The 14,324-nt window shown below is 38.3% G+C and overlaps 1 protein-coding gene across 6 annotated transcripts in view; it reads left to right on the top strand.

The window, feature by feature from the left end:
* Positions 1 to 14,324, top strand: part of Pak3 (p21 protein (Cdc42/Rac)-activated kinase 3) — a 294,919-nt gene that overhangs the window by 266,534 nt on the left and 14,061 nt on the right. For all 6 annotated transcript variants that reach the window (XM_013504549.1, XM_013504548.1, XM_013504547.1 and 3 more), the window contains 3 exons: positions 905 to 1,022; positions 1,803 to 1,902; positions 2,509 to 2,705. In XM_013504549.1, coding sequence (XP_013360003.1) covers positions 905 to 1,022; positions 1,803 to 1,902; positions 2,509 to 2,705 — 415 coding nt within the window. The remainder of the gene's footprint in view (positions 1 to 904; positions 1,023 to 1,802; positions 1,903 to 2,508; positions 2,706 to 14,324) is intronic.

The following is a 14,324-nucleotide window of genomic DNA, read 5'->3' as shown; positions in this document are numbered from 1 at the left end:
GTGCAGTCTGGGGAACTAAGATTTTAATCTTAAACCTTTTCCTAAACCAAGTAATTAATGTCTCTTTCATCAGTAGTATTAGCAGCATATTATAAGCCATGTAATAGCCATGCTAACACTTCACTTGTGGCTAACATTTGTCTCATTCAGTTTTAGTAAGTGTTTGTTTAACACCACTATGCTGCATTCTCTTGGATACAAAAACAAAAACAAAACTAAGGCCAGGCCTTCAACCTCAATGATAGTAAGACCTTGTTGTCTGTGTTTTAGGCCAGGTAGACAGAAGAAAAATGGGGAGGAAAAAAGAAGGGTAGGATTTCAGAGTCTTGATCAGCATTTCACGTAAAGTGTCCCTTGGGGCCCCCCATAGCGTAGCGGTGGAGTTACTGTACATTTATAGCTTTCTAAAAATTGCATTCGTGCTTGTAAAAAAATGCCAATTTCTAAGCTGTTCTTCGTAACTCACGAAATGGAGCCTATGAATTTTCATATTTGACAAGCTTCCAGATGAGTCTTGTGAGCACTGCAGTCTGAGTAATTGTGTACAAAGTATTGTTTCATAGTGATGTGAGTCTTAGAGTAGGGTGGAGCCATTGGGGCTATCCAGTGCCCTGTAATGCCTCTCTCTTGCTAAGTGAGAGGCCAAAGAGACCTGATCGTACTGCTAAATTGCCTTCAGGTGGCCCCAGGTGATTTAAATAATTTCATGCTCTTTGCCTATACTGTAGGGTTCTGGTGACTTTTGTCCCCCATCTTTGACCACTTGAGGTATGATCCTCAATAACTTCTCAAAATAATGAACATGGCCCAGTCACAATTGACTTCTATGAGAACTGAGACCTAACAAACTTGAGTCTCCACTTCCTTCGTGACAAGTCAAAGACTTTTTCTTCTCTTCTTATAGCTACTTAGTGGGTGATGAACTGTGGGTAGTCATGGAATACTTGGCCGGTGGCTCTTTGACTGATGTGGTCACAGAGACCTGTATGGATGAAGGACAGATAGCAGCTGTCTGCAGAGAGGTAAGAAATGGAGCATTTCTTGCTGATAAGGACACCAATATTGGCAATATTTTATGTCTACTTATTCAGAATGTTTGTACTGTAGCAATAGCACAATTTCTGTACTGAAATAAAAATTTAAGTCCTAACCTCATAGCATTTCCTTGCACTACCTTCATAAGGCTGTATTTATTTTAGTTGCTTTTCTATGGATCTTTGACTTCCACTAAATCAAATTTATAGTCATTCATGGGGAAATTCTACCCTGAGCCTGTGGTTTCCATCTTCTACTATTACAATACAAAACATTTCCAAAAAACTACCTGTGATTACTTAATAGTCTAGGAGCCGTTCTTAAATCTGATTGCCCATCAGAAATAGCTTAGGGTACTTGTTTTAAGTTCAAATTTCTGAGTTCACTCCAGATCTAAGTCAAATCATTCTATGTACAGACAGGATTAGTATATCTTTATAAGACCGAACTGGATCAATATCTTCCGGATAACTATGCTAACATATAATTAATTGATTGACTAATTTGGTTGTACTAATCATTAGTGCTGCTTACCATATCCTCATTCTTCATGGCCTAGTTTGTCACAATAGCCATCAAATGCATTATATGAAGTAGAATCTCTGCTGTAAATGGTAATGTGGTTTTAAAGTGATGATAAAACACTTTAAGTAATCTATTTCATTGACAACATAAAATTGTACCCATGTCCAAAATTTGTCTAGAAATGAAACTTAGAATTTTTTTTAAATTGTGGTATAATTAGAATTGCTTTTCTGATTCAATAGTGCCTCCAAGCTCTGGATTTCTTGCACTCAAACCAAGTGATCCATCGAGACATAAAGAGTGACAATATTCTCCTCGGAATGGATGGCTCTGTTAAATTGAGTAGGTATTTTGATCCAAGTGGCATTTGAGAAAATATCAGAAAAAAGTCAAGTTATATCATGCACTTTAACTGTCTATTTTAAGAAGATAGCAGCTATAGAAAGTGATATGTATGAAAGTAGTTAGAGCCCAATATACAGTAAAGAATCTGTTGGGCCGAGGATATAGCTCAGGGGCACAGCACCTGCCTGACAAGCACAAGGTCATGAATTCGATTCCAAGTACCAAAAAAAAAAATTTGTTTTATATTATGTTTGTAGACTGTGACTAGATTTTTTGGATTTAGTATTGCAGTACATTTAGTAGCTTCTAGAATGAATGGTTGAAAAATCCCTAACTGGAACACTGAAAGAACCTGTAGGTTTCAATAAATAGTAAGAGGGAGAGAACTATAATGAAATCTAGTGAAGATGACATATCATCCATCAGTTAGTTCAGACTCCTAAAAATCAGGACCAGCTGAGAGATCAGATAATGAAAGGATGTGAGTTAAGCACTTTTATAAGCTCAGTGTCTAAGAAAGGAAGGTTCAGCTATATTTAAAAGTAACCTGTTGTCAAATGAAAATAATCTGGGCTTATTTTAACTAATCTTTCTTCCCTATAGCTGATTTTGGGTTCTGTGCCCAGATCACTCCAGAGCAAAGTAAACGAAGCACTATGGTGGGCACCCCATACTGGATGGCACCTGAGGTGGTGACTCGAAAAGCATATGGTCCGAAAGTTGATATCTGGTCTCTGGGAATTATGGCAATTGAAATGGTGGAAGGTGAACCCCCTTACCTTAATGAAAATCCACTCAGGGTAAGTCAGAAAAGAATTCAGGTACTTAATGCCCAGGAAAAGGGAAAGACCAAGGATCTTGCTTCCACCAAAAGTGACCAGAATGGGCTGTTTCCTGGGACTAGTAACACAGAAGCACCACGTTATTATACTATTTATTTATTTTATTAATTAAGTTTATTGGTATATGTTAGGTATATGTGATAATCACATTCATCATAGGGAATTTGTACCTATACATGATATAACTTGACTTTTTTCCCATTCTCCTATCTGCTGTTCAACCACCTCTTCCCCTCCTTATTTACAAAAGCTTTATTTCCATTTTTCCTTCTTTTCTCATTTTTTTTCTTTTCTCTTCCCTTCTCTCTCCCTCCTCCCTAGTTCCCCTTCCCATTTGAATATTTGTGAGCTTTTAGAAGTTTCTCTTACAATATCTCAACCATTTTCTAAAGTGCTTTGATAATATACCTAATTAAAAGGGTATTTACTATTCTTTAGCATAGTGTCGCACTATATAAACGTGGAGACGTTGAAAGAAGCAAAGATGTAGAAGGAAGAGGGTATTTTTATGGCATGACATGGTCAAATGATCTATCTAGGCAACACTTACTTTGTAATTACTTTAACAAAGTAAATAAATACGTTTCCAGAACAGCTGTAATTTCTTAAATTGGATTTCCCTCCATTACCAGTAATGATTTATTGAGCAACAACGGCTTAGTTGAATGAAACACAGAGATAGACATAATATCGGCCTGCTGAAATTACAAATTTAATTAGAAGACTGTCAAGTAGAAAATGAATGGAAATAGTTTGGATTGGATAACTCAGTTTGCTATTGCCATATCAGAGGTTTGATCCCCATGTGGTCCAGTTACCTCTGCAAAGACAAAAAGCTGCATTTCACAACCCAACCCCACCATCTTTAGTCAGAGGTGTTCCACTGATCGTGAGGGAAAAAGGCAAAGGGATATTAAAGCAATGATTGCTCAGAGAAGACGTGTGCCGAAAGCTGTTTTGCTTTCTATAGCCTAATGGTGATCCAGCAGCTGTGTTTTGTGTATATAAATGGCATCGCATTGAAAAATGAAATATGCACAGATTCAAATTCTGCTGTCAAAACTTATGCATAATGTCACAGGCGTCCTGTACATCATCTGCAGCCTTAACACCAAGAGTCTGCAACTGAATTTTATCTTTGCTATACAAAAACTCTTGTCCTTAGTAAACAGTTAAGTACGTTCACATTAAGCTCGTCAAATCCATATTCAAGCCAAATATATCAGTGCGGCTTTTTATGTGTGCAAACAAACCTACAAATTAATTGTCTAGTTGTTTTTGCAGTTGAACATTTTGTAATTGGAGCTGCATTCCCTATCTAGGAAGAGGCAGGGTCAGCCTCATTCTGGTCCCCTTCTAATTCCTCTGTGATACTTGGCCTGTTGTCCTAGTCCCCGCACTGATTAGAAAACAACAGATATGAATGCTATGGGCTATTGCTCTGGTCTCATGAAACGATCTGAAAGTGAGTTGCACACACTGATTTGCTGTCTGCAGGGCTGAATGGGAAAAAGGGGACATTTTCCCACCATTTGTGGCTCAGCTCTCCATGAGTTTAATCAAGTCCACTCCTGACCTATAGAGCAGCACAGCAGGATAATTACATGGGCTTTTCCTTGTTGTTTAACTACCTTTGCTCATTAAGAAATAGCGGTGAAAGGAAACATCAGGACTGTTGTTTCCATGGATTTCCTCCTCTAAATCTTCTGAGGTTGGAAGCACTAAGTGGATTATAGCTATTTTGCTTTCGGCCTTCTGATGTGTAATTTACAACCTGCAGAATTTAAGGATTAGATAAGTGGCTCTACAAAGCAACGAATCTCAACAACACGTTTATTACCTTCTTCAGTCCCCCAATTATAATTAATTGCTCTTTAGTTAGGCGGCTAATGGTTAGAAAAAAAAAATTAAACGAGTTTTAATCATATAAGAATCTTCTAGCCTAAGATTAGAATTCATAATTAACAGCTTGTTTCATAGACTCCACAACCTCATATCTAAACAAGTACTTGCAAATTAACAAGGTTCTGGAAGCCTCCATTAAAGTACTGGCAAGAAGACTTGTCAGAAGGACCACCCTGTTGAGTTCTTCTGATAAGGACTTACTCGAACTTTACTAATTACTCTCCTTGTGTGATCAGTCTCCAGTTAACTAATCAGCAAGTCCATGGCGAGCTAGGTCTATTCTAAATCTATTTCTCCTAGAACCAGGAGTACTTTCTATATTTTGACTTCAGATATGCTGTCCTCATGGTCTCTTAAATAAGCACAATGTCTTAAGATAGATGCCTTTATTTGGGATTTGGAAAATATGGTCATTGAAAACATCAGGAGACTAAAAAGAAAAAGATAAAGCATGAGCCTGTAGGGAGCCAACATTTTCTTGGATTCTGGTGACCAGTCCATGTGTGGTGGGGAAACAAGAAAATCATCAAGAATTTTACAAATTTTAATGAGCACTAAATTAGTCATTTTGTCTTTAAAATCTTTCCATTGCTACCACTGTCCTCCACTGCCAGGCTTTGAGGTGGAAACAAGAGGAAGGAAAGAAGTGAAGTAAATGAAGGAAGACAGAGGGGTAAAGTGGAGCTTGGCATATTCTCATGAGAAAAGTGGTTCAGTAGCAAAATCTGAGTATATCTTTGTTCTAAAACCTGCAAGCTCATGACTTCCAAGTCATGTAAAACCTTTGTAAACTTGTTTCCTTTCTATAAAATAGAGATAATGTCTATCTGGGTAACTTGGTGTAAAAACTAAATTAATAAGATAGATAAATCCTCTAGCACAGTATCTTGCTCATTATAGAAAAAATATATGGAAATTCATATCTGACTAGAAAAGTAAGAAAAGAAAAAATGGAAGGATGTTTAGTGAGTTAACAGCTCACGAAAGGATATTTGATTCACTACTCTTCCAAGAACTTGCAGTCCACACTGCCTGTACCCCTAGTCCCTCAAGGAGAGGAAGGTTCTGTACAGATTCAGCATAATGACTAGAAGCAGGTAACACTGAACAGGACAGGTCCAAGGTACACTCTCATGCTATCCATTTCAAAGTTGTTTGTATCTCACTGTTGCTTTTCTGTGTTTTGTTGTATGAATTTCAACGGAGCAAATCTTTTGTGAATATTGCCCCTTAACATATATTTGATGCAAGTAGGCGATGATTCCCTCTGGTTATAAAGTGGTTGAGACATTTAAAATGTAAATTGTTCTGCACCAATTGACCTAATTTGCTCATAAAATGCCTTTTAAAGGTCAACGAGTTATTAACTGCACTGATGTTATGAGGTTGGTACCCTTCCAGAGACAGAGAGGAGACAAGCTTCTTAGCGTCCCCCACTGCCTGAAGTCTTTACACTCAACATAATTGGCCTTGAACATGTTGTTCTGGAACCCATGGACATTTTTAATGCATCCTCCAATAATAAAGTCCTTGCTCCTTCTGTTTGCCAAAGTGACTGGGGTTAAAAATTGAACTTTCCTTGTGGATATCAAATTAAATATTGTGTTCTGATGATCTCAACTTTTTTGTTAATTGAAGATACATTTTTTTAAGACCTGTGATTGTAATGCTCTAAGAGGAGGCACAGTCATTTCTGTATAATTTCTGTTGGTTTTGTTTCTTAGCGTAAAGACAGTGCCTATTTATTAGCTTTGTATTCACACACAATGATGTTGTTCTTATCAAGGGGGTTTGATAGAATTTGGTATTCCTGAAATGTCTGTGATGTCCACTTGAAGTCTACACTAAACCCTTTGAAATCTTTTTTTATGTGTGCCTTTCCACACTTTTGTCCAAGGTGAAATGAACTTTAAGTGTTCTCTTTCTACCCTTGCTTTAGGCAGCTATGAGGCTGTGTCACACACTGGATCACTGGAAGACAGCTATTGATATCAATGCCGAAAACACTGTATATGTGAACCACGGATCCTGTATCAATAGTTCACCTCCCTGGCTACACATGGGATCACCTTTAAGTCTTTCAGTACTAATAACACCAGATTGCCCTTCTCACAGAAAAATAGTACCCAGGTTTAGATCAGAAAGAAAGCTATTCAGCATGACTTCTATAAGACACTGTCCACACTGAGAGCAGTTCTTCAGCAGCCCTCCTTGAGCACAGTGGTTTAACCAGAAAACACAATATCATATTGCTCACATTTCTCCATTTCATATAAAAAATTGAGTGACACTGTCAAAGCCAAGTTGAAACCATGTTTGCTCTGTATCATTCTCAGATTTACCAGTAAAATAGCACTCTCAAAAAGGAAATGAAGGCTAGGGATACAACTCAGTGGCACAGTGCCTGCCTGGCAAGCACATGGTCCTGAGTTCAATTCCCGGTACCAAAAAAAAAAAAAAAAGTAAATGACATTAGTTAAGCACATAATATCTCCATGATAAGCCCTTTCCTGTTTTTTATTTTGCTTCTGAAAATGGAGTTCATCATTAAAATGTGCTACTTGAGCTGGGCATGATGGTGCATACCTGTAATACAGCACTCTGGGGGACTGAAGTAAGAAGATCACAAGTTCAAGCCCAGCCTGACTTACTTAGTGACTTTGCAAGGCCCTGTCTCAAAAAAAATGTGTTTTGAAAAGCTAAAGGTATAGCGTAGTGTAAAGTCCCTGTGCTCAATCCCCAGCACCAAGTACCACACACACACACACACACACACACACACACACACACACAAAGTTCTAGGTGCTGATTAAGTCCTTAGCAAATATTGGTACATAATATAGCCATACAGCCATTGGTCTGGCCAGTCAGGATTAAGAGTAAATACTTGTATGTCCAGGAAGAAGGGAGGCAAGGAATCTAAATTTGTACCTGTTTTCTACACTTATGCTTCCTATCCTCCCCTAACCCCACACTTAAAGCACTGCATAAATGTGGGGGATTTTTTGTTTGGTTGTTTGTTTTTTTATAGGATCAGGGAAACTCTAATTAGTTTACGTTGTCTAGGAAAGAGCTTTAAGCAAAATAAGAGACTATCTAGCTACTGAAAAACAGCAACTGAGGGCCAAACTGCATTTAGTTTCCTCCAACCACTGGAACTGGTGCTGTGGACTGGAATGTCTGGATTTGATGGTGCGTGCTTATTTGAAATTGAAGTCAGACATAAACTTCCTGAGCACCAGAGAAGTGAGCCTACTTTGCTAGGACTCAGTCAATATGGTTTTGAATATATTTCAGGAAGAGCTGGGAGCAGTCCCATCTTTTTCCGTAAGCTACTATGGAACAGCAAGGTTTATTGATGGGTTGTTGACACTCCTTCTACTTTGAGGGCAAACCTGTGCCTAAAAGGAGGAGCAAATTGGGATAACTACAACTAAAATAATTACAGACCAGTAACAGGGTTTCTTTTTAATCTGAAAAAAATATTGCCTGTCAAAAGAAAGACAGCTCTTAAGAATTATTGGTTGTCAAGAATTCAGTATAGGAAAATGGGACTTACCATAGGCAAGCTGCAAATCTCATTTAGATTGTTAATTCAGGAGCAGGCGGTTTAAACTGGTGAATTATGGCCCAGAAGACAGCCAAAGGAGAAATTGATCCCACAGCAAACTAAAATCCAAGAAACTCTGACCAAGTAGAGAGGAAGAAAAGGAAGTTTTAAAATGTGGTGACCAGGGCCACACTGTTGGCCAAAACTGATATTCCCTTATGCTATGATTATCCTGTCATTCCTCTGCGTCCTTACAGGATGACTCCGGTAAAACCCAGGGGATGCATACGCATATTTCCTTTGCAGGTACCCTACCTACAACTAAATCAAAGCTCATTCTAAAGAGACAAATCTTGGAGTGTGATATATATTTGCCCACAGAAATGTCCACTCACATGTTTCATCCTATGGCCTTTGAAGTCTGTTTTTTTTTTTTTTTTGCCATTGAGAAATTACTTCAAGAAAATTGGGCTTTCCTTGATAATTATTTCCAACCTCTGTTGTCATTTAGATATATGCCATTTCTAACCTGGTTGCAACATCATTTTTAAAACCCATTTCCATTCTGAGAAAAGGATACTCTGAAATGTCTTAGATAAGTTTCTTAGCAGAGAAAATTAAATTAAGGCAATCTTAGCTCTGAAGCTGGGAAAGCCAGAGTTTTAACATTATTCCAGGAAAAAACCTGATCTTTTTGCTATAGCTTTTTTTCCTTTTGCTTGCTTGCTTTTCTCTTTTAGAGGTACACGGAGAGTAAGAATTGTTTCCATGCTCACATAGCAAAATTCTTCAGCACTTTTCATCTAGGTGTAGCCAATGAATGTGAGAAGACCAGAGAAGAGCTCTCTAGTATCTCTACCAACTTTATCTGTTATGTAAATTGAAAAGAGAATTCTTTTCCCAGGTCTGTCAGTCAGGAACTCCAGGCATTTGTGTAGGTTATTTCTTTCTGATCCTCCGTATCCTGAGTACTTCAAATAAGTAAAATTTGACTAGGTTACTCTTTACCAGTGGGCTCTACAAACCCTATAGTTGCATGGAGTTCCTTGGGGTATTGAAAGGGCCAAGACGAAGATCATTTGATGGGGCTCTTGGTTACATCAGAATAATTACTCTTCAATACATTGTATACACTGGGCTATCACTTAACATTTATTTAAATAAAAGGGGAGATTCTTGGGTTCCTTATTTGAGTCTACAAAAGGCCCATAGTTTGAGTGAGTGTGGCCTTTAAGAGTGCTTTCAGAAGAAGGACCTGCATAAGCAGCTCAGAGCTCTCTCTCTAATCATTGATCAAATCAGAGTAGCTAGTACTTCCATCTCCTGAATCATCACAGGGCAATAAAAATGGAGCAATTGCAGAATGGAACCCAGGATCCAGGTCCCTATGGCCTCCAGATTTTCCGGCCATCATTTTTTGTTTCTGTCCTTCTGCATCCCACCAGCAACCATATCTCACATTGTCCTTGGCTCTTGTTCTTGCTCTTTCTTCTGCTGCCTCTGCTTCTCACAGCCTCGCCCCTCTAACTCCTGCACCAACTCACCTGCCTTCCTTTTGTATCTATGTGCCTAACTCCACCCACAGTCCCATATCCCCTATAGTTCCAAAGCTTGTGTGTTTCTTTGATTGCCCAAGACTGCTTCATGAGCACAAGTAGCCTTCCCCTCATTTCTTAACAAGAGATTAAAATAAACACATGCATTGGTAGAGTAAGCTGGCACTTACCTTATGGCATTGGTTAGTCCTTTGTGCTTGAAAAAATTACTATGATGCTAAGCTAGCACTCAGCCAGCACAGCCTTATTACTATTTGTTATCAAGTTGTAAGACAATAGACCTAGGGTTCAAATAAGAAAGTAACTTGGTCACAGAATGAGAACTTCTATGTTAAATAAGCAGCAAGCTAAACTGCACCACACTGGTATCACACTGGCTCGTTAAGTTGGATAAGTCAAAGTATGGAAACAATGCTTGTTGTAATGTAGTGCTTTATTTTTGCAGATTGGACCCCATTTACTCTCTCTTTAGGGAAAAAAAAGAAATGGCAGTGCCTTTCATGAAATCCATAAACACATCAGAAGCAGCAGTACACTCTGGCGTTTAAACTCTGAAATCCCAGATCATAAGTAAACTACGTCATAAGGTGTCCGGTGACTTGTTGCCAAATCTTGCTCATAAAACACTCCCAGTTAGTTGAGAATTCTAAAATGAGAAAGGAACCAGGACAGCATAGTTTGCAGGCAACAACTGCAGTACAAGTTGCATATAAACTGTCGACACACACATATACACACATACAGGGGAATATGGTATGGAACCCCCCAACTGCGTACTTGTCCTTTGCTTCCCACTTCTAAGCAAGCAAAGAACGACTGAGTGTAGAAGGCCCATTTCTCTTGTGGAGGTAGAGGTGGATCAAGTAAGCCAGTTGTTTATGCACAGGGTGTTTTATTTTTTGATGAGCCAGTTCTGCCTCGGCTAGAACTCCTCCCCTAGAGACAGGGAACAGAGAAAGGAGGTATCCTGAAACAGTCAAAGAGTGCGGACTGCAGACTCATACTCTCTGGAGTCAAGTGTGAATTCCTACCTTGCTAGTTGTATAACACTGAGCAAGTTATTCTTAACCCCACAAGATTGTTTCCTCATCACTTGGAGATCGTAATACTCTACCTCAGGGGATTATTGTACAGATTATATGAGTTAATAGTAATCATTCAATAAATTTTATCTGTTGATACTTACCGTTGGCCTGTTTAAACAGATACCAAGACATAGATGAATAGTCCTCTTGCTCTTATAGTTCATTTATAATGTACATTCAGTAGAGTTTTGGACTAACCTGGGACCCTACTCATCATGGATAACATGATTTCCATGGAAAAATGTGTTTTGACTCCCAAATACTCAGCCTACAGAAAGATTTTTTGTACCATGCCCTATCCACTTCGTAAAGTGAGTCTTTATATTGGTGCTGAGGCCTCTTATAATTGCTATTACATTTCCTCATAAATCCCCTGGTTTGTTTTCTGATGTCTTAACCTAAACTTTATAAACTGTTATAATTAACTGAAGTCACAAAATAAAGCTTTTTAATTAAATGGTTAGTCCTGTTGTAAAACTGCCTTAATGAAAATTTATTAGGCACATATGGATTGCTTGGGGACTTCTTTGGAGAAATACGGTAACTTCCATGGTGGCTGCTTTAATCTTTCATAACTGAGGAAATTGCAAATAAGGTAAATTAAATTATTGCTTCAACCGGATAAACTAGCTTTCACTTAGTTAGGTGAATTCAGTTGCACACTGGGCTCGGTAAAAACTACAGAGACTGTGTAATACTGCTGAAATATTTAAGGTTATGATGCACGAGTCTAGAACCTAAGAAAATTCGGGGTAATGTGTATATTACAATGAAGAAAGCCCACCATTTTTTGCCAGTTTTTGAAGTTTTCACATTATAAATAAGGTCAGTACATAATCGGGCCTACCTTAGAGAGAAAACAGACCTTTCTTAATCGTCTCACAAATTAATCAGGCATATCTTTATTCAAGGTGAGATAGAAAAGATAGGGTTCTGAGCTGTGTTTTGAGTTCCAGAGAGCCATCCTGTTCTTTCCCCCACATTCTCCGGGTTTATATCAGACAAACCGTGGTCATCTTTCTCCAGCTTTCCCTCGCTTTGCTGGCATCTTCTGATGTATATTGCTCATGGAACACCCTTCTTTCTTATGGAGTAGTAGCTAGTTCAAACTTATTATATGTCAGGCCTAGTCAACTCAGAAAAGGTTCCTGTTTCATTTCTGCATGGATTCTTATATTTTGAAGAGGTTACTTTCAAATCTGACTTAATATTTTGTCCATCAGTCTGTTATTTTCCCCATTCTATTAAATTTATACTTTTTGGCTCTCATCACATTCAGCAACAAAAACATTTATTGAGCAACTATTTTGAACAAATTGCTACAAAATTCAAAGCTGATCATGACACAGATCCTACCCTCCATGGACTCAAAGTCTAGGTGAGAAGACAAATCTATGAGTAAGTAACAAGTATTCATAACACAATGTGAAGTAGACGTTCGAACAAAGGGCTATTGGGAGCTGGGAGGAGACAGTGGCTAACTCTGTCGGCAGTGTGACCAACTGTCCTCGTTGGTTTGAGATGAGAGACACAAGACTTTCAATGATAAAACTCAAGACAGTCCTCAGAATACCAAGGTGGTTGAGCACTCTGCCTGGGAGAGATTGAGAACTTGAAAGATATTTTGAGCTAGAATTTGAAAGGCAAACAGCAGTTTTCCAGGGACTTGCAGGAGATGAAGATAGCATTTCAGTCTGGAGATTATCACATTGAGCAAAATTAGCCAGACTCAGAATGACAAATATTGCATATTCTGCCTAATACGTGGAATCCAAAACAGATGACATAAAAGTAGAAGGAAGACTATTAGACAAGAGGAGGAAATAAGGGAGAATGGGTACAAGAAAGGAAATAGGAAGGATGGCTATGATAAAAAAATACGTGCACTGAAACTTTCCAGAAATGTATGACTGCAGTGGAGGGCAAGGCAAGAGAGGCTGGGGGGGATGGTAATCAAATTATATTATGTATACATATATATCTGACATATCTTCCTGTATAACCCATATGCATTAATAAAAAAAGATGTGAGACAAAAAATTAAAGATAGCATTTCAGGTACTTTGAAATAGCTTTTCCTATTTAGGAAATGCTGAACAAGCCTACGTGCATAGTATGTGATCGTGAAAAGTGTGCATATGTATGGCATTAGAGGGAGAAGGGCCTTAGGATGAGAAGAGAACTAATGAAAGCTGGAAAGGTGAGCCGGGGCAAAATCAGGGAGGACCTGTATGCCATGCTAAGGAATTTTTACTACGTCTTGTGGACCAGTGGTTTTTCAAACAACTGTAGCGATCCCCTGGTTCCCTTGAAACATTACTCAGAAGCATAAGTAAATAAGTAAAGATAAAAGCAAAATGTCTTTGACTGAAGCAGAGATGTGTGAAGTAGGGTCCTAAAATCTTCTCTCACTCTTTGTCTGTGTCTCTGTATCTCTCTCTCTCTCTCTTTGTTTCTCTGTTTTTCTATTTCTCTCTCTCTCTCTCTCTCTCTCTCTCTGTCTCTCTCTCTGTCTCTCTCTCTCTCCTCTTACCTGCCCCTTTTGTCTCTAAAGTGCTGTGAAGGCAAATTCTGGGAAGCACAGTTTGAAAATTTCACCTGTGGGCCATAGGAGGCCAGTAAAATTTTTTAAGCGAAAAAGTGAAAAGTATGATAGGACCCATGAGAAGATGAGATAAGATAAGATTATTAAGGGGGATTGAATGAAGAGCAAAAATGGTTGAGTAAGGAAAACCAATTAGGAAGCCATTTTAACTGTCTGGGAGATGTCTGATTTTAAGCAGAGATAACAAGGGAAGAGAGAAGTGAATGAGTATGAAAGACATCTCTAAAGTCGCCTTAATAGAACCTAGTGGACAGATTACAATCAGGCTGTGGGAAGGTTGCTCCATGAGGAAGAAGCAGAACTCAAGAATGATTCTGTGGTTGCTTACTTACATTGAAAGCGTTTCTCATTTCTCTAAATGGGAAATCTCTGATTCAATTTCTAATAGGTCATTTTCTTTAAATTTTCACTAATGCAGATTAAACCAACATGTGATCATTTATACCTAGATTTAGTTTCCTCAATCTTTCTTCATTTAAGACTTGACTTTGCCAGTAAAGCCCTTCTTGCTGTCCTTGTTATGTTGTCTACAACTGTATTTGTGTCTCATTAATGAGACAGTATGTAGTCATTTTCTTTTTTACTAAAAGAGTCCAAGCCTACGCACAGGATGTGTTCCAAAAGTTCGTTTTTAAATTACTTATTTGGAACTCAGACTGCATTTTCCCATAAAAGCAGCATTATACGTAATGATTATGTTCCCAGGCCAGTCCAAAAAGGCCAGTTTAGCCCGTAACATAACTGAAAGTGTGGATTTTTGTCAGGGAAATTCTTTGGAAATAATACTGTTATAATTAAAACAAAAACAATAGTTGAAAAAGAAATAGTCTGGGTTGTTGTTTCCCTCAAAGGATAGCGCTTGATGAAAAGCAGGTT

The sequence above is a fragment of the Chinchilla lanigera genome, unplaced genomic scaffold (genome assembly GCF_000276665.1).
Source record: "Chinchilla lanigera isolate Chin_1 unplaced genomic scaffold, ChiLan1.0 scaffold00089, whole genome shotgun sequence".
Lineage (NCBI taxonomy): Eukaryota > Metazoa > Chordata > Mammalia > Rodentia > Chinchillidae > Chinchilla > Chinchilla lanigera.
Note: the sequence above shows the minus strand (reverse complement) of the source record. Positions and strands in the feature narration are given on the sequence as shown.